We start from the raw sequence: 18,566 nt of genomic DNA, 5'->3' as shown, positions 1-18,566 counted from the left end.
CGGTCGCACGCCCAGCCCCTCCCCCCTGGTCCGGTGACCTTTGACCTCTTACCTTGGCGGCACGGCGGCGGTCGGGGCAGTCCGGGTGCTGGCAGACCACGCCCTTCTCCTCCTGGGTGGGCTTTTCGTCTGAAAAGAACAGAGGGGCAGACGAACGGTCAATCACTCCAGTGCACTGCCACCGGACAATCGCACAGGCCATTTCCATCTCAAAGGGGCTTTGCTGACATGATTTGAGGGAGTGCAGCAAAAGCAGCTTCTAACCCCCACACCCAGCTGTAACAGCAACCACAGCACTTGGACTTCACAAAACCTGTCTGCTTACAGCATATAGTATCACAAGCAAATCCTGGTGGTTGACATTATACAGCGGCACGAGCAAAACACACCATTTTACATTATGTAGCGACACAACACAAACAGACTACGCTGTGGTACTGGTGACTCAAGCTGTTTCTCAATTAATTAGATTTGACTTCAATCCTGACCTGTCTTTTACAATAGCTGACATTTAAGCATGAAATGTTTTCAAAAATGTGTTTTTGTTTCTACTGTACCCCACATCTAAAATGATTGCGCCAAATGTATGTACATTACACATATAGTAGGTAGACTGGCATAACCTGGTGATCTGAGAAAGATGCAGTGAGGGCATCTCTCTCTCTCTCTCTCTCTATTTCTCCCTCTCTCTCTCTGAGAGAGAGACGAAACAAGCTGTTGATGGTAAAAGCCCTGTTCAATGCTGGAGCGCTCCAGCTATGGAGAAAGAGAGGGTGAGAAAAATGAAGATAAAAGACAGATGGGGGGAAAAGAAAGGCAATTAGAGGAGCGGAGGGGGAAAGAGAGCTGGGGAGAGGGAGAGCTGTACAAGGCCAGCCTTTGTGCAAGGGGGAAACTGCCGACCGAGGTGCAGACAGCGACGCTGGGAAGGAAATGCCCTTATCATCACAGACACAGAGGGAGAGAGAGAGAGAGAGCGAGTGAAAGAGAGCAACAGTGGGGATGAAAGAAAGATGGGGAAAGAGGAGGAGAAAGAGGGAGGGACAGAGAGCGACCCAAAAGTGAACAAAGCAACAGAGAGCTGGGGAGGGGAGTGGGTGCTCCGTCAAAAGGACGGGGTTCGAGAGACTAATAAAATAAAAAAAAAAGAGGTGGACAGATCCCAACAAAAGGCGGCAGGGTGGAGAAAAAGATCTGAGGGATCCAAAAGAACAAAGAGTAGGAGGGGGTGATGCGGACAGAAACCGTGCGAGACACGAGAGAGAGAGAGAGAGAGAGAGAGAGAGAGAGAGAGAGAGAGAGAGAGAGAGAGCGTGCAGGGGCAGAACTTGGCTGTGAACATCTAAACATGCTATATTTTATGCACAACAGACCGATCACTTGTACAACATAATAGGTGCTGCAACCTGCTACAGCAAATCACACACACACACACACACACACACACACACACACACCCTTCACTCCAAATTTAATGGATTGTTTGGGCAAGGATAATTCTGCTATTTGTACTTACTTGTATTATGCAATGAGGAGGGCGATAAGACAAGTAATGAGAAAACTATTCAGAGAAGGGCAGGGTGCTTTGTGGGCTGATTAATGAAGGAAATGGGAGAGCGATATAAAAGGAGAGAGAAGGGGGGGTGAGAGAGAGAGAGAGAGAGAGAGAGAGAGAGAGAGACAGCTCCCCTAGGTTTCCAGGCACTAGAAAGTCACTGGATGATGGCAGTTTGTCTGGGGCCTGGACTGGGAGCCTTGGACAGCTCCTTCCATCTCCCTCTTCTGTCATGCCATTAACACCGCGAGGCGCACCTTATCCCAAGAAGATGACAACAGGCCACCAGAACCAGTGTGATTTCACTGTCGTTGACAGAGCCAAGATTTAGGCAGAAACACACTGAAATACAATGCCCAGACTTTGCTAGCATAATGTCTGGGAATGATAGACTGGGCTTAGTCTTTATTTCACCAACAAGGTAGAGCACTCCACTCTGCCCCAAGAGAACACCATTAACTGACCACTGAGTACAGAAAGAGTACCTGAAAGAACTGACACATTTAACCAAGACTATATTCTTCTAAGGGGAGTGCACTGTCAGTCAGAATGTTTTTAAGTCCCTTGGAGCGGAGAGGAGAGGAGAGGAGGGGAGAGAAGGGGAGAGAAAAGGCAAGTAACACACCCCTATTCACCCCACTGACCTCCGCAGGGCGTCGTGAACCACAGTCTGGCAGCAGCAGAGGTAGCTTTTTGGCTTTTGTTCCCCTCCACTTTTTAATGAATGGAGGGGGTCATTTAAAATCTCACTTCAAACAACTACTTGGTCACCTCTGTGACGTTTGATACATTTCAGACTCCAAACTTCCTCATCCAGGAAAGGCATCAATGAACCTGGGATCTCGGCCTAAAGGAACTGGCGCAATGTTGAATTTTAATGGTTATCTGTGTGACTCACATCCCTTTTCCGTCCTTCATCGGTTTTGAATTTTTGCACCTCAACATCATGTACTTGGATGAATCTCTTGATTAACGGATACACACAACTCCTCCTGGCTCCATTGTCATTCTTCTGCTCTCAAACATTATTATGGAATCTACCTTAACAATATGTACCAATGACAAAGGCCGCCATTTGAAACACTAAAGAAACATCCCACAATGCCCCTCAAACAGTCCTACATCAAAAATGCTGGATTGTTGAAGGAGTGGCATTAAGTTACACACAAAGCCGACAGGCTCGCCTCAAGTGATACTCTTGGTTTAAGCCACCATAAGCCATAAAATGTCAGAGGATTATGGGGCGTTCATGATTGACTCAGTCAAAAAACCATCCCCATCCACCAAACCAGGAATCCTCCCCTCTTTTGTCAAGCCAGAGCCACCTCCGACCCCCTGACCAGCACCACCCCCAGCCTCCCTTGTCAGAGAGTGCGGGGCACCCGCTCACATCTGGAGGTGGTAAGCCTTAATTGCAGGGTACTCTCTGTCCCACCTCTCCCTGCAGCGGGCCCCGCCCCTGCTGCCCTGAGCCAGGCAGCCCCTCCCCTCTACCTTCCCTCTGCAGGACAGATACAACCAAGCTGAGACTCACAATGTACTCTGACATCATGAACTTTAGCATCTGGAGCCCTGGGGTCAGCCCCACAGGCATAAAGCTCTGCAACATTTCACTTTCGTGCTCATGGGAGTGGAGGTGCTAAACTCGACTGCGAGGAGCGCTGTTGTTGAGGCTGGATTTTTCCAGCACAGTTTTTCAGTGTTACAGATCTATATTCAATTTAGCAGTGCCCAAATGTCACATTCATGCTGCTGAATTACAGCGTGTTCTTTGTATCTTGTAGGTTGTGACATTCACAGGACATTTTTGGCACTAGGTCCTACTCCATAAGCTACGCCTCAGAGGGTTAAATCTTGCCCCTCTCCGCTTACAAGCAGCAGAGGGCATCCAGATTTTATTGGAGACCCCCCACCCTTCCCCCCTCCAGCTCCAGCTCCCTTCACCTAGTGATGCACACAACATTATTACATTACTGTCATTTAACAGACGCTCTTATCCAGAGCAACTTACATAGGTTACAGTTTTTACATGTTATGCATTAATACAGCTGGATATTTACTGGGGCAATTCGGGGTTAAGTGCCTTGCCCAAGCGCACAACAGTAGTGCCCCAGCGATGAATCAAATCAGCAGTTACGAGCCCCGCTCCTTACCACTATGCTACACCGCTGCCCGCAGCATCTGGGCTGCTTATCGTTTGCTGAGGAGTCACAGGCTGTTATGAAATCAGATTTCTTCCACTGAACTGACGCTGTGGCCGCTCACAGTTTGATTCACCCTTAATCACCTGAGGAGCAGGAGAGCCGGAGCGCAGAGAGGGGTGAATGTGCGCAGTGAGTCGCGTGCATGGCTTCCCGGAGGGCCGCGAGGCTGTAACGGGGCTTCCTGACCACCTCCACCCCCCCCCCCCCCCGCGGGCCCAGCGAGAGCGGGCGCCAGGGCAGCCGTTTTAAGAGCGCGTGCTGCGATGCGAGGCAGCCCGGTAATGACAGGGGCGGCGTGGCCTGGTGCTGCTGGGTGTGCCCCCTGAACCTGACTCAGCACTCTCTCTCTCCCTCTCTCTCTCCCTCTCTCTCTGCAGCGGGGGCAGGAATTCCTGAGCTCAGCACTGTTGATTGAGCCCGTGACACACCAAAAAAAGCGAAAACCTCAGGGCACGCGTTTATACACACAGACACACACACACACACAAAGAGCGCACGCGATGCTGGACGATGCACACCTCCCTCTTGTGCGCGGGCACACATAATTGTTCCAGCTGTTCAGATTCACTTTCACAGCCTCCTGGGGAGCAGAGAGCAAAGGAGAGGCCTGACTCAACACCCTAAAAAACATCAAACCCGTCCAAACAGCACTCTCTCACTGCGTTACACACACACACACACACACACACACACACACACACACACACACTGTTGCTCCAGCTGTGAACAGAAACAGACAAAAAAAAAAACTGAAAACACACCACTCTTTCTTTCTCTCTCTCTCTCTCTCTCTCTGTCTCTCACTCACCCCCTCACATGCACTGTGCAACATCCACTGTTCAGATGCACACAAAAAGAGTGACTGCAACTCCTGCTTTCTCTCTACACCCACACGCACACAGACAATCAACCAAAGGTTACCGCCATTTAAAATCCCAGAGTGATCTATGTGTGTGTGTGTGTGTGTGTGTGTGTGTGTGCGTGCGCGTGCGCACGGGGGTGGTATCACCAAAACCTTCTACTCCCATAACATTGTCTGCGACAGACAAATGGCCGCCATGGCGCTGGATGTGGGATTCACAAACACAGCGGGCCTCTGTCAGCACGTTTGTCATCGAGCCCACACGGCGCGGCTCCCTGTACCCTCACCTCCGAGCGACACCCAACCCTCCCAGCCCCACCCATCCTCCTCATCCCTCCGTTCCCATCCCTGCTCAGGACCCCCTCCCTCCCGCACCTCTCCCTCCCTCCTTCCTTCCGCTCCTCGCCACCAAACTCCTTGTTTAGGCAAAAAAAATAGAGGACGGCGGCCAAGTGCACATCTAGAGTGAGTTTAAACAAGCCTCGCGTGTGGAACGCGGAGAATGCCCGCGTCTGCTCGCCGTTGGGGTGCACTTGACTGTGGCACAGGCCGTCCACGCCGCTTTGGGTTTGTTTAACTCGGGTGGAGTGCTGGGGTGGCGGGGAGTTGGGGGGGGGGGGTGCGGAAGTGGGTTATGCAACTGCTGTCTCCTGCAGGACAAAAGCCAGATGCCAGAGAAGCCTTGCCAGAGGAGCGCTAGGGTGATGGGGGAATGGGTGAACGAAACGCTTCCTAGGTCTGGTAAACACCCAGCTGCTCCATTAATCAAGTCCCCGTGGGCCAATGCTGTTCTCTGGACCAGCAGTGTGGAGCAGTGGTTAGAGCACTGGACTGCTGACCCAGGATCTGTGGATTCAAGCCCCTAACACATGGAACAGGGACTTTCACTTCCACTGTGCTTCGCAGGTGTTACCCAGCTATATACAAAGGGTAAAACTTTATGTCTGAGCTCATTGATTGAATGGCATCAATCTCAGATGAGTCCACCCATTTCTATTCTGCCTGCTCTCAAATTGGTTTATTTTGTTAAATCCTTATTTTGATAGGAAGCCACTTGACCTGCTGTTGCCGGCTTAAACGAGTTGGACGTTGAAAGGCGACTGTGCAACCCAGAGAAATACAGAATTCTGGTAATGACACTGCCCATCACACCAGCCAATGGGGTGGTCATTCTGACATTTTGCCAAGGACAGACATTTCTGATCACAGCTAGTCTAGAACAGGCACAGAGATTCCTGTAAGTGAGGCTGACTTTCTTGACAGCCTTGCTTAGGTGATGAATCTCTGTGCCAGTCAGCTGTGTGTTCCGGCTCAAAGAAATCCAGCTTGATACAGCATGCAAAGCAGAAGTCCTACATCTGTGGAGGTTATCTGTGCACGGCTCACTGGCTGTGAGGGCCATCACACACATACACACACACACACACACACACATACACACACACACACACACACACACACACACACACACACACACACACACACACACACACACACACACACACACACACACTCCATACATAAGGCTGCAGTGAAACCGCACAAGCCTGAATGGAAAGAGAAGCCAACAAACGGATGACGTGCAGCACGCTTCCTCTGCTCAAAAAACAGCCAGCCGATTGTTTTGGAACGGCCTCGTAAAGGCCCGGTACTTGGCACCCTCCGTGATGGGCAGGTCAGATTCCTCTCCCTTAAAAAAACACAACCCACCTCACCAAAACCAATGTTTGGTTGGCTTCCAAAGCTCTTACAAATCATATAGACTTACGTGGGGAGGGCCTGGAACACTAACCCTGGGTTTCATTTCCCGATACCGATCAAACCATTCCAGGGAACGTTAAACTGAATTAAGCTCTGACGAACATGTAATTGAAAAATAATAACAGCATGGTGACCTTTTGATATTATTTCTATGGAAAAGACCCAAGAGTACTTTAAAGGTATGCAATGAAACAGTACAATGGGGTTACCGTTCCCTCTGGTTCGGTCAATGCTAAAGGGGTAAAACACAGAGCTAGTGCAATTTTAGAACTCTGTAGCTGAGAGAAACATGGACACATGCCCTGCTATTCCTGGGTGACATGATTCCTGGCTGCCCCTGCGGGGGGAAAAATATTTTCAGTAGCGGTGCCTTAATTACTTGGACTAATTGCACTGCAAATGGAGGGATCAAAGAACAACTGCGGTCCATGCGCCGGTGTTGCCAAAACTACAGAGGTTGGGGCTGCGCAGCAAGATGTCCGATCTCCGCCACATCAGGCAACGAAGGGAGACTAGAACAAACACATTCCTGCCTCCAGATCTCAGAGCTTTATCTATTCCTTCCCCTAACAGCATGAAGGGCGCACCGCTAAGAACGCACGCCCTTGCTCCACTTCAAACACGCTGACGAGAAACAGCGCAGCGATTGAGCTAAATGACGCATTCCTTCGGCGACAAATATTTAATTTCTGCAGCTGTTACCCTAAGCCTTAACCATGCTAATCTCTCCCCACAATAGCTGTGCTGTATCGTGTTTCGTGCTGAGGGCTTTTCATTAAAGGGGTAAGGTACTAAAATGTTTCCATTCTAGAGAGCAGAGATCAGAGTACATACAGTAAACACCAGCTTGTTACAAAGAAATGCCTTAATTGTATTTCTGTTGGAAGATGGAGAGTTGCTGGTTTGACCAGGCCGAACTGCGTCACTGGACTCACTATCCATCACAAATTAGCCTGTGCAATACGGCAGCAGTGATGCGTGAATTATTTTTTTAATGATGAAAAAATGACTATTGACGAACATTCTGAGCACGAAATAAATCCCAACTCCTCTGGAAAAAAGCAAATTAGTGTTTGAAATTGAAACTATTTATAAAGGGAGCAGCGGTCTTGAAGAGAGTGTGTTCCAGGCAACCTGGAACATTGGTGTTTGGAAGCGAAGCTGATTTATTCTTTTCAGAGGCTGGAGGCAATTGAGCAAGCCTTCCCATGCTACGAATGAACAGCTCTGACCCTTTCAGCCTGTCGCGACCTTCACCTTTTAGGGTTTCATGTGTCTGGACCTTCTCTGAGGGCTGCCTTCTTCAGATCCAACAATGGTGAATCCATCACAGGGCGAGCCTTTTACCCCACTGCCTGCTTTGTAGAGGCCACCCTCCTATTCTCTCCCCCCACCCCCAACAGGGCCCCATTCCCCAATACGTACAGGTCTTACCGCCAAGGTCGTGGATGACATCCAGTGAGGAAGACCAGGAGTACCTCTCGGCTCCCACCTCAGTAAGCGAGGATGGGAGGGTCTCCAGCTCATAGGCCCCTCGCTTCTTCCAGTACAGGAACATCCTTTGCCGGTGTGGTCAAACGCTATCGAAACTACTCGCTTTTTCCGTCCGACGCCCCTCGATCACCTCCAAACACAGTCCTTACTTGCAGCTATGCCCAGGCCCATCCAACTGCCTTCTACCCACTGCACAACATACGCAACGCACATCTCCACATCGGCTCTACCACCCCAATACCACGCAAACTCTGCCAACTATACTCACTCACAGGTACCCACAAAACATCCCTTCCACTTCACAGTCATCTGACGCTCACCTCTAAAAACCTCACAGTACCCACATAAAAATGACAGCCCTTGCTCAAAATCAAACACTCCCCCCCCCAGATATAACCCTGCCTTTCTTTTCTCAAACCAACACCTGGCTTTGAAATCCTCTTACGGACAGCTCTGTAGATGTTCTGCTGTCTACTTCTGGTCTCTCCGGCAGATTAGTCCCCCGTCCAGCAGACTGGTACGCAATGCGGCCAGACACAATACAATCAGAGACTGGACAAAATCCTTCACTGGCTTTACTGCTCGACCGCCTACTCGCAAACTCCCTGACACAGAAAAACAGACTCCAAACTGTTTGCGCCGAACAGACCCAGGCTACTGCCGTTTCTTCCTCTTCTTGAGCCTCTGACTCCTCTCTCTGAGGCGGACATACCTCATCCCTATCAACAATACGGCTTTCAGCCGGAGGGTCCTTACGCGCACCTCTGCTTTAAGCGTTAGAGCAACAACTTTTAAAACTTTCAGAGTTCCCTCTGAAGTGAGCTCCTCAGTATCATAGCTGCAGTGAGATCCCTGGGCAGAAGTGGGCTGGACTGTGGCGGGGGATCTGACCTACTCCATCAGACAAGTGCTGTATTCATGCAGAGGTGAGGTGCATGCTGGGACGGGAGGCCTGGGCCAATGACTTTGGAATTGGGCGACACAAAGCTCCCTTTTAAACCACCTCCTACGGAGGCTATGAACTTTCTTTATGTTTTGGAAGGCACGCCACAAACTGTAAAAGCCTGACATTTTTCTGCATGCATTAGAGTCCACTCTTTATGTATGGGGAGGATTTATTCATTTTTATGAATGCGCTGTGGCCCACTGTCTCCAATGGCCTGGTTCAGCTATTCTTGTGGGACAAAAACATGGAGATCGACGCATGTCTTATCTCAAGCAGGGGAAAACACTGGTCTGAGAGGGGGACTTGAAGAGGGGCCGGCCCAAATGTTTCTGCTTCGCTGTGAAAACCCAGAAGGGGTTAAAATCACTCATGAGAGACAAGGGAGCCACCAGGGCCTCTTTGCCACCCACTCTTCTAATTTTGGGAGTGCAAATTAGAGTGTAGGATGGGAGCCGCTTTGCCGCTGTGGAGCAGGATCTGCGGCCATATGGTAGTGATCCGAGACAGCTTGCAGCGCGGGGTTCGCTTTTAATGAAGAGGCTGGTCGTGAAGCCTGAGAACGCAGCCCTGCGACAAAGAGGCCAATTTCCTCCCGATTCACTGCTGAGGAAAAAAAAAATAAGGAGGAGATGGAGCAGGAGAGGAGCTCAGATCTCAGCGCTCGCGTGCTCGCGGTCTGGCCATACCTGGGCCCCTGTGGCTGAGTGTTCGTGCGGCACATCCGCTCCGCTTTCATGCTTCCGCAGGAGAGTACAAGCGTGACCGGTGCACATGTGCACACGCATTTGCCGGTGTGTGTGTGTGCGTGTGCGGTATTTGTGTGCACGAGAGTGGATTTGTGGGAGAGTATGTGCGTGTGCCAGTGTGAGTGTGTGTGTGCGTGCGTAAGCACGGAGATAGGAGTGTGGCTTGAGGCCTGGAAACACGCTCACTGGCTCTGGCGTCCGAGAAGGGGGTTTATATTTAGACAGAGGGAGCCAATCACACAGATTGCTCTTAACTTGTGATCCATCTGCTCCCACGGGCAGCTGAGACCCCTCTTGCCAAGGGGTATCATAACATTTGTTTGGGTATTTTTAATTTGTCAACATATGGCCATCGACAATGACTTGAATCTGTCATATGGCCTAAAATAACCCAGCAGGACAACTGGCTGCAGAACTCTGATAGCCCAGTTCATTTTTTAAAAACTGACTCAGACTAATTTTACACAATGTTTAAAAAAACGAGGGCCAAGCATGAAGCACAAGATTACAAACTCGGAATAGCTGTGTGACCGCTGCACAAACTTTATTTTGGTTTTATTGTTGGCTATGTCATGGAAGGAAATACTGCAGCTTGCATTATCTTTGTTTTTGAAGTTATCATCTCCTTGGCTACAACTTGACACCGGTGTTAAGGATAAATCAATGGAAACTCTTTAACGTGACACAACAGTACATGAATCGTTTTTGTATACCCCTAGATGTCAACCAAAGCTTAAACTTGGGTTAATACTACACAGAAACTATAATTAGAAGCCTTTTTTCAAAATTCAAACTCCTATCAAACTCTCCTTTAAAAAAAAAAAACAAAAAACATAATACTTTGAAGTGCATGAACTTTTCAAATCACTCATTGAACAAAGGGAGCTTTGCTGCCACAGAATATCTGACTCCTCAGATGCCCATTCTTACCCAAATGAAAAGAAACATGAGATATGTAAATTTGTTCTTGACCTTAAGAAAAGTGTGTGATTATGTCAAGAAAATTGAAAAAAGGACAAAATAAGTAGATCTGATGTAAAAGTTGCCTTATTGAGACTGAAGTCAATTTGGACCCATTTAACTGAATGAAATATTTGTTTTGGTCCGACATTTAGTAAATATTTGCCCAAAGCATTAACGTGCATTTAAATCTACTACTGCAACAGCATCTCTGGACACAGCAACCTATAGATAATGGGCTAGTGTTGCAACACAATGCTAAAAAGGAGGAATGCAACGCTAAAAAGAGGGCCCAGAGATGTCTACACGAAAGCCTTTCTCCATTCCGACCGCAACGCTTTGCCCTTTACTCTCAGCGCCAGACTTTTTCTTTTTTAGATTTTACACAGAACTTTTTTTTTTTTGTTGTTGTTCATTTCAGTCCTGTCTGCTGAAATGTTAATGCCTGCTTAAAGCTGTTTAGGAGGGAACAGGCTGTGGTTTGCTGGGATGCGGAGGCCTGCATCCCGACCGCTGTTACCGAGCCTCTCTTCCACGCTGGTGCTGCCTCCCGCCCCGCTCTCCTGCCCACGGAGCTCCGGCCATAACAAAGCCGGGGTCGCCCGCCTTTGTGCTCCCTTTCTAGCTCAGTGAGCATGTGCTGCGATTGTGCTGTTGGCCGGCGGTGCCGCGGGCCGGCCGAACGGCAGCGCCTCACAGCTCCGCGACACTGACTGCAGTGGACGGACGGAGACAAGAGACCCTTAAAGAAGACCTTTAAACTTCACCACGGGCAAAATCTGCAATTAAACTCAGCAACAAGAACTATACATTCCCCAATCACATAAATAATTTTGAGCTCAGCTGTACATAGTGATAGATAGTTATAGTCATAGACAGTGATATACAGATAATCCATTAACCCTAAAGCATGCAGATGACCAAGCATAGCATTAACTACTGAGTGCATGGTAATATACAGGCATACACTCTTCAGTGATAATTGACTGTCTGATGCAACTGTAAGTAAATATTGATATATAACTTAATATTTAAGAATGAAAGGAATGACCTCTGAACTGCAAAGAATAGATTTTTTACTTTAAATAGAGCCCATTGATAATGATACTTGAATAGGATATGAAATGCTTTATGTGTGTCTGAGTGCAAGAACAAGCGAGTCAACATTCAGATTTTTTAGAGCTTAATAAGCGATCATTTTCACTATTTTTAATTGCACAGAGGTCTACTCTTTGCAAGTCAGAGGTTGATTTTCTTTCAGGAAGGATTTCTACAGAATTTGACATTTTTTAACCCGCAAATGCCCAAACGGCATTATCATTTAAAGATTACAAAGCGCTAACTTGAGCATTGATACTCTCAGAAATTACACTCAAGGTAACCTCTCAAACACATGGTAAAAAGCACCATGTGACAAATCATCATCAGCCTGGCGTCGCTGTACTTAAAAGAGACGGCTCAGCGCCACAGGGAAAATTACAGTCAGTCATGCGTTTAAAAGAAGTCCACCTTCCACTCTTCTGTCAGAGGAAAATTAACTACCACTGCTCTCTCCCGCTCCACTAATGTGTCAATTTGGTGAATCTGTTAATTGAAGCCTTATTGGCGAAATTGCACAGTAGAGCGCTCTCCCCAAAATGATCACAACTTAGGCATTCCCCCCTTCAACGCAGTACGCAAATTAAAAGAGCCCCTCTTCTTGAAGACGCAGTCATTGTCAGGGAGAGAGAGGGCTGCAATGTTCGTAAACAGCCATTTAGAGGGAGGCAAAACAGGCCTCTCTCTGAGGCGAGCAGACGTTCCCAGACTCTGTAAACCGCAGGAAGATGCGGAGAAGGACCTCGTAGTTTAGCCGCCCTATTAATTATCCAGCCGGGGCTCTTTTGAAGGGAGCGCCGTGGCTTCGGCTCGAGAGGGCGCGGCATTCCCCGCGCTTCCCGGCACAAGCGGGAGCCGGAGACGAAGCCCGGTGACGGTCTGCTGCCAAATTAACGGCCGTCGCGGAGCAATCTCCTCCGTATCTGTGCATTACGCTGAATTATTCAGATCAACATTAGACGTCTCTCTCCCAGAGCGGCATGCATAATTCAGCCTTTATATATGGCTCATTTATATAACTGGGTCCCGCGGAGTAATTCTGAGCTCAAGGCACGCAAGAGCAGAGCTCCATCTGGAATGCGAACTAAAATCCCTGAAGTCTGAGGACAAGTGCCTTTCTGAGCATTACCAGCAACTCACCTTACAGTTATTATTGTACTGTATTTCACATTGCAAAACCCCTGGACCAAGTCATCACGTCTTTAAGAACAAGGCCTGAGGAAACTATTTAGTTAAATATAAAGAGCATGGTCCTTAAAAGATTGACTTATAAGTACTTGGTATGTCCACCCCGACAGCATTTCAAACCCAGCTGGAACACATGCGGTCCTCCATTTCTCCCATTATTCACAGTTTTCTCCTGGCGTCACAATCCTGAACTCATTTTTACAATCAAGCCATGTAATTTAAAATGTGTGAATAGTTATGCCTATTAAGTATTTTCTTTTCATTTGAATATAATTACTACTGGCATTCCTATTATCACGTTAAGGATAGATATTGAGAGACACAATGTGCAAAACCAAAAACACTGCTAGGGACTGAAAGCATGTTTTCCAAGTGGCACTCCTTTTCCCAGTAATTTAAATGTATTGTGCCTCCAACATCCACTGAAATTCTCCAGCTGCTGGCATGGGTCACGATTAAAATCTATGCTTAAAGAGACAGCTGAGATACCTACACTGACCACTTACCTTATCTTGTGGCCATATAGTGTTTACAGATTTGGGGGAAACACGGGGGCGGGGATGTAAACTCTGGGGCCAGAGTTATTTTGAAATAACAGGAAAAGAGAGGGACGGAAGCCATAAAGGTGCTACCGAACAAAGGACAGCCCAATGACACCGTTTCCAACAGTGTCAGGAGGACTGCACCGTACTCAAGGACCACAATGACGGAGCAGTTCAAGGTAGTCTGGATGCTCAACCGGAGACGCTTCCGTGGAAACAGAATGACCCTGTGCGGTCAGACTTGAAAGCTCCTGGCTTTTTTAAACCAGGAAAGAGGGGAGCGAGAGGTTACGCAACCATAAGTCTGGCACAGGAAATGACAGAGAGGAAAAAATAACAAGAAAAAAGAATGAAATCAAAGTTGGAAAAAAAGAGAGAGAGGAACAATGGAGGGATGACCCCCACAAGGATGCGGAGACCAGAGCGAGCGCACAGCCGGATCCCGCAGACAGACAGACCAGACATCTGGTCCCAGATTAAAGCAATGTGTTCAACAGAGACTTAAGACCCCATGTCCCCGGTCCCGCGCAGGAACGGTGGCCCAAATTCCATGCGGTATATTAAGAGGCCTTCATACATCCACCGGCCCAGTTTGGGTTGGGATTATTAGATTAGATGCCTCCTTCTCCCTGCAGCGTGGTCACCTGGGGTGTTGCGTCTAGCGGTGTCTAGTTCCACCTTACACAATACTTAAGCCAAGGGGTACCCAGTGAACCTATACTGATTTTTTACAGGGAGCAGTGTACTTCTTGTCTGTGCATTGAAAATGGAACTGAACGTAAAACATGGCGATGGACGTACTTGATGCAAAGTTTAAAATTCAACTGATTTTTTTTATACAGTGCCCCAGCAGAATCCAGGAAGGGTCTACCAGTGTTGCCAGTCTGTAGCTGGTGGTCTACTAAGGCACAGTTGCATTCTGCCTGAGCAGTTAACCACCTGCTTTCTCAACCTAAAATCAATTGAACCAGCCTGTCTGCAGGCTGCAGCCTGACAGGACAGTTTAGGTTGGAAAACCTGACAGGCTGCAGCTCCTCAAGATGAGAAAATGGAACGCCCGCATGCTGTTAGCATGCTGTCTTGCTCAAGAACAATGCAGACAACAGTTCGAACCAGTCATTAACCATCAGGTCACATGACAATACAAAAGAATTCTCACATATAAGGACTGATTACCACATAGCGGCCTCCAAGTGATGTCAGAAACTGCAAAGTGCCGGCACACCGTTATCGCAAATATCTCTGTTCAGACTTTTGGTCAGACACACAAGCTCATCACCACACATGCACATTACTCTGGGATTCTGCCACTGTCCCTAAAAGACCAGAAAAAGGACAAGTTAAATCCTGGTGAATAGCTGACTACAGAAGACAAGCTGCTGACACAGGTTGCCATTTTATACTCTACAATCACCATTTGGGACAACCTGCACTCAAATACATTTTAACCACTGCGTTGTTCAACAGCCACAACAAAGCAATTAATATCAAAGGCATACTAGATTGCTAAATTTACAAGGATGCCACAGCAATTTTCATAGAAGAGAACAGGAGAGGAATCTTGTTTCTGTTCAGGTCAGTAGAGGAGACAACATTTAAAAGGTATGATGGTTCCCTCTTTTTAAATCCTGGCCATAATGGATTATTTTTGTAATGTTACATTCAACACCTGTTGAACTAATTCAATTAGAATAGGGTTCCTGCTGTGCGTCTGGTATCCTGCCATCATTCTCTGGATTGTACTGACACATGCTGACGGTCCAAACTAAATGCTCTTCACTGTGGACCCAGAGGCTTGCCTGAAATCCCCCTCAGGGCTCTTGCTCAGAAAGACTAGATTTGGTATTTTTTACCCAGGACTGGCTAAATTGGCCAGAACTTGCATTTACGCAAGAAATTGAAAAGCCAACAGCCAAATCTGGCATTTTCTTGGCTTTAAAAAATGTGTTCAATTCTATTTTTTACCCCACCATTAACATCTGTATCCTGCCCTTGAAGTGCGAAACTGACATTTGTAAAACTCCATTTAGATTTTTTCAGATCCAACAATTCATTTGACAAATTTGTCAGTTTGACTTTTTTTTTTTTTTAAAATGAAAACCTCAGTTGACTCCAGCACAGCGCTGCAGCTTTGCGAATTTCCTCAGCAATTGTAAGTAAGAGGGCTTAAAGTGTTTGGCTTTGGTTCTGATATTGTGCAACATCATCACTTGACTTGTTTGGCTGATTCATGCTGACACTTTGGCTTGGCGTCGGCGGATTTTATCAGGTAGCCCTTCCCCTCGCGCCCTCGGGCTCCCGTTCGGCTGACGGGAGGCAGGCAGGGGCAGCGCATTTGGAAGACACCGCCGTGCAGTCAATCAGCCCTTTCTGCCAGAGGTTGTTCAGCAGCTGACTGGCTGGAGTCCACACCTCCGCGGCGCAGCGAGTTCTCTCTTATCTCTTCTGCGCAGGGAACAAATCCGCGCTCCGCAATAACACCGCAGAGGGGGGCCCCCGAGCTACGCTGTCATTTCAGATTGCCAGTAAGGAGAAAGCACCTAATTGCACTCAGAATGGAGAGGGGCAGACAGTCAAGGTTTTCTTGGCCCCGATTTTGGAGCCTGACAAGGGCAGTCAGGTGGAAAGGAGGGTGACGGGCCCTATATAATACAGTCTGCATCAGGATTAGAGCTCCTCTACACCAGATTCTGAAGGCAGCCTCAGAACAGTTCCTGCACCTGCTCCAAAGGCCAGGTGGGAGGTAAGGTAACAATCACACACATCACATTATGTGCTTAGCAGACATTCTTCTCCAGAGCACCTTATTGTGTGGAACATTGGGTGGACTGTATATGTACTTATGCAGCCGGATATTTACTGAGCTCATGTGCAGTTAAGGTCCATGCTCAAGGGTCCAGCAGCAGTGCCACACCTGAGAATTAAACTGGCAACACTTTTGTGGGGCAAAACGGATGACAAGCCTTGCCCTTCAAAGCTACGTTGCGACAAATTTTCAAGCGGTGATGATGAGAGGTGAGGTGCAGACTTCACCTCACACCAGTGCATCTCAGAAAGGCTGCGCAATGATCTCCCTCCTGAAGGCCTTGCCCTTCTCACCTCTGCTAGCTCACTGACGCAAAATCACCCGGGGCACTTTCCGTTCCACTGCCCTCTCACCTCTGCTCCAGTGACATAACATTTAGTAACCTGCTGCGCCGCACCTTAACAGCCGAGTAACGTTCAATGTCTTACAAAAACAAAACAAATAACAGTATTATACCTGGAGGGCAGGGAAACAAAAAAAAAAAAAAAACACAAAAATGGTTCCTCACGAGTTTGATGCAGGCTACAACTCAGATAAAAATATACCGACTGTTTGTGAAATCAAAACAATTAATTAACATCAGTTAACTCTTTCACGTTCACGTGATTCCTTCAGAAGTCAAAGCGAACGTTTGATAATTAGCAAAAAAAGGTGGTGTGCACCAAGTGGTACAATCCTATGCTTAGGAACGTAAAACGAGCAGGCACCATTCCAACGAGCGTGTGGAGATTTGCAAGTCAGGGCATATAATCGTTTAATTACCGGGTAGCTCAAGCAGGTCACTAGATTAACTGGGGCTAATTAGGAGTTTGGGTGCAAACCCAATGGCGCTAACCACAGGCGCAGCAATGACGGAAACTGCTACGGCGGTCTCCCCCGCTTTGGGGCTCGGACTTTATTTGCCGTTCTACTCAACTGCATAACGCAACGCTCTGTGTTATCCGACGTCGATGCTCTCTCCAGTCTTGACGAAAAGGGCGACTGAACATTAGCGTTCTCTCTCTTTCTCTCTCTCTCTCCCACTCATTCTTCAGTAATGACCAACGTATACAAGCAATGGCCATCAAACTTTTATTTATTTATTTATTTACTTATTTTTAACAAATACGCTTTAAGTAGACTATCCATACACCACCATTCCGCCCCCGCTGTACCAAGTCATAGTCTACTGTTTACGGATTATATAGTGAAACACGTTACCACAGTCCAGAAACCTTAATTGCTACACAAAACTCAGTTAATTCTAAGTCTTGTAGTCTACATTTCCGTGTGCCCCGCTTTATTCTCACTGCATGCCCTAGAATCATTAGACTAGTGTGTTTACGAAACACTACAGGTTCCAGTTTGCAACATTCATAATACAGAACATATAAACGTGTGTGAGCACTCACTGAGGCGCAAGCGGAGTCCGAGCCAGCTCCTCGGCGGTGACCCATATCTGTGCAGAACTGAGTTCATAGTCCACTTGTTCGGAACCATCTACGCATTAAGTGGCTCTTTGGTCCTTCGCCTGGTCGCGGACTCCAGAAGACATGAAATAGCCGGTGGCGAGCACATCAGGGTCGGCAGCAACCAGCATAAGCCACTGACACTTGACTCGGTGCTTTTCAGTCTCCAAAGCGGTGTCTATGCAAGTGAACCGGGTTTTGTCGATATTATGTAGCCCCGCATCCAAAAATTTCAGTTTTCAGTTTGTGTGTGTTTTTCGTTTGTTTCTGCTCACTGCTCGCACCTCATTCGTCTGCAAGCAGTTGTCAAAACAGGGTACAATTCTTTTGTTATTCGGAGGTTCGTCATTTTCCAAGCATTGAATTTTATTAGACAAAACTCGAGCTTGTTACCGGAATTCTTTGTTCCCCTTTCCAAACCATATTCTTAGGTTAACTTTAATCGTAACCACCTCGACTACGATCACTTAACAGTCTCGTCCTCGTTCACCTGAAAATTGCCTGCGAGGTAAACACCGAGCTGTAAACGTAAATGCTCGGGTAAATCCGAGTGCAGGCTCCCCACTTGCTCACTGACCTGTTGATGCACGACACATAAGGTCTACGCGCTTCCCTTGACTTTCAGTAGGATATCCTGTCTTCTTCACACGCGCAAAATCAATTATTTTGTTTTCCTTTCAGTCGCTCCACTCTGCTCGCGATTCCTCCAGTCGAAATGAGGATTGCTGAACTGCTCCCCACGGCACAGACTACACCCCCCCTTCCCAAAAATCCCTCACTTTTTTCAGCCATCCAGCACGGCAGTAGCGTTTTCCATTCATTCGCCGTCAGCCCTTTTTCAAATCGGCTTTCCCCCCAGCCTTGTCACGTTTCAAATGTTCGCCGTTACGCCGCGAGGGGCACTCTACAGCCCGTGCTCGAGCTAGCAACCCATTGTAAATGCGTGAACATGGTGT

At 47.8% G+C, this 18,566-nt stretch overlaps 1 protein-coding gene across 1 annotated transcript in view; it reads right to left on the bottom strand.

The window, feature by feature from the left end:
• The window catches only part of LOC118779882 (pleckstrin homology domain-containing family G member 5-like), a 67,456-nt gene extending 49,192 nt beyond the window's left edge, over positions 1–18,264 (bottom strand). The window contains exons 1-2 of the mRNA XM_036532200.1: positions 17,554–18,264; positions 53–129 (exon numbers count right to left, since the gene is read on the bottom strand). Of these exons, the coding sequence (XP_036388093.1) occupies positions 53–129; positions 17,554–17,641 (165 nt within the window). The 5' untranslated portion in view covers positions 17,642–18,264. The remainder of the gene's footprint in view (positions 1–52; positions 130–17,553) is intronic.
• Between the last annotated feature and the right edge of the window lie 302 nt (positions 18,265–18,566).

The sequence above is a fragment of the Megalops cyprinoides genome, chromosome 6 (genome assembly GCF_013368585.1).
Source record: "Megalops cyprinoides isolate fMegCyp1 chromosome 6, fMegCyp1.pri, whole genome shotgun sequence".
Lineage (NCBI taxonomy): Eukaryota > Metazoa > Chordata > Actinopteri > Elopiformes > Megalopidae > Megalops > Megalops cyprinoides.
This window is presented reverse-complemented; position numbering and strand designations above follow the sequence as displayed.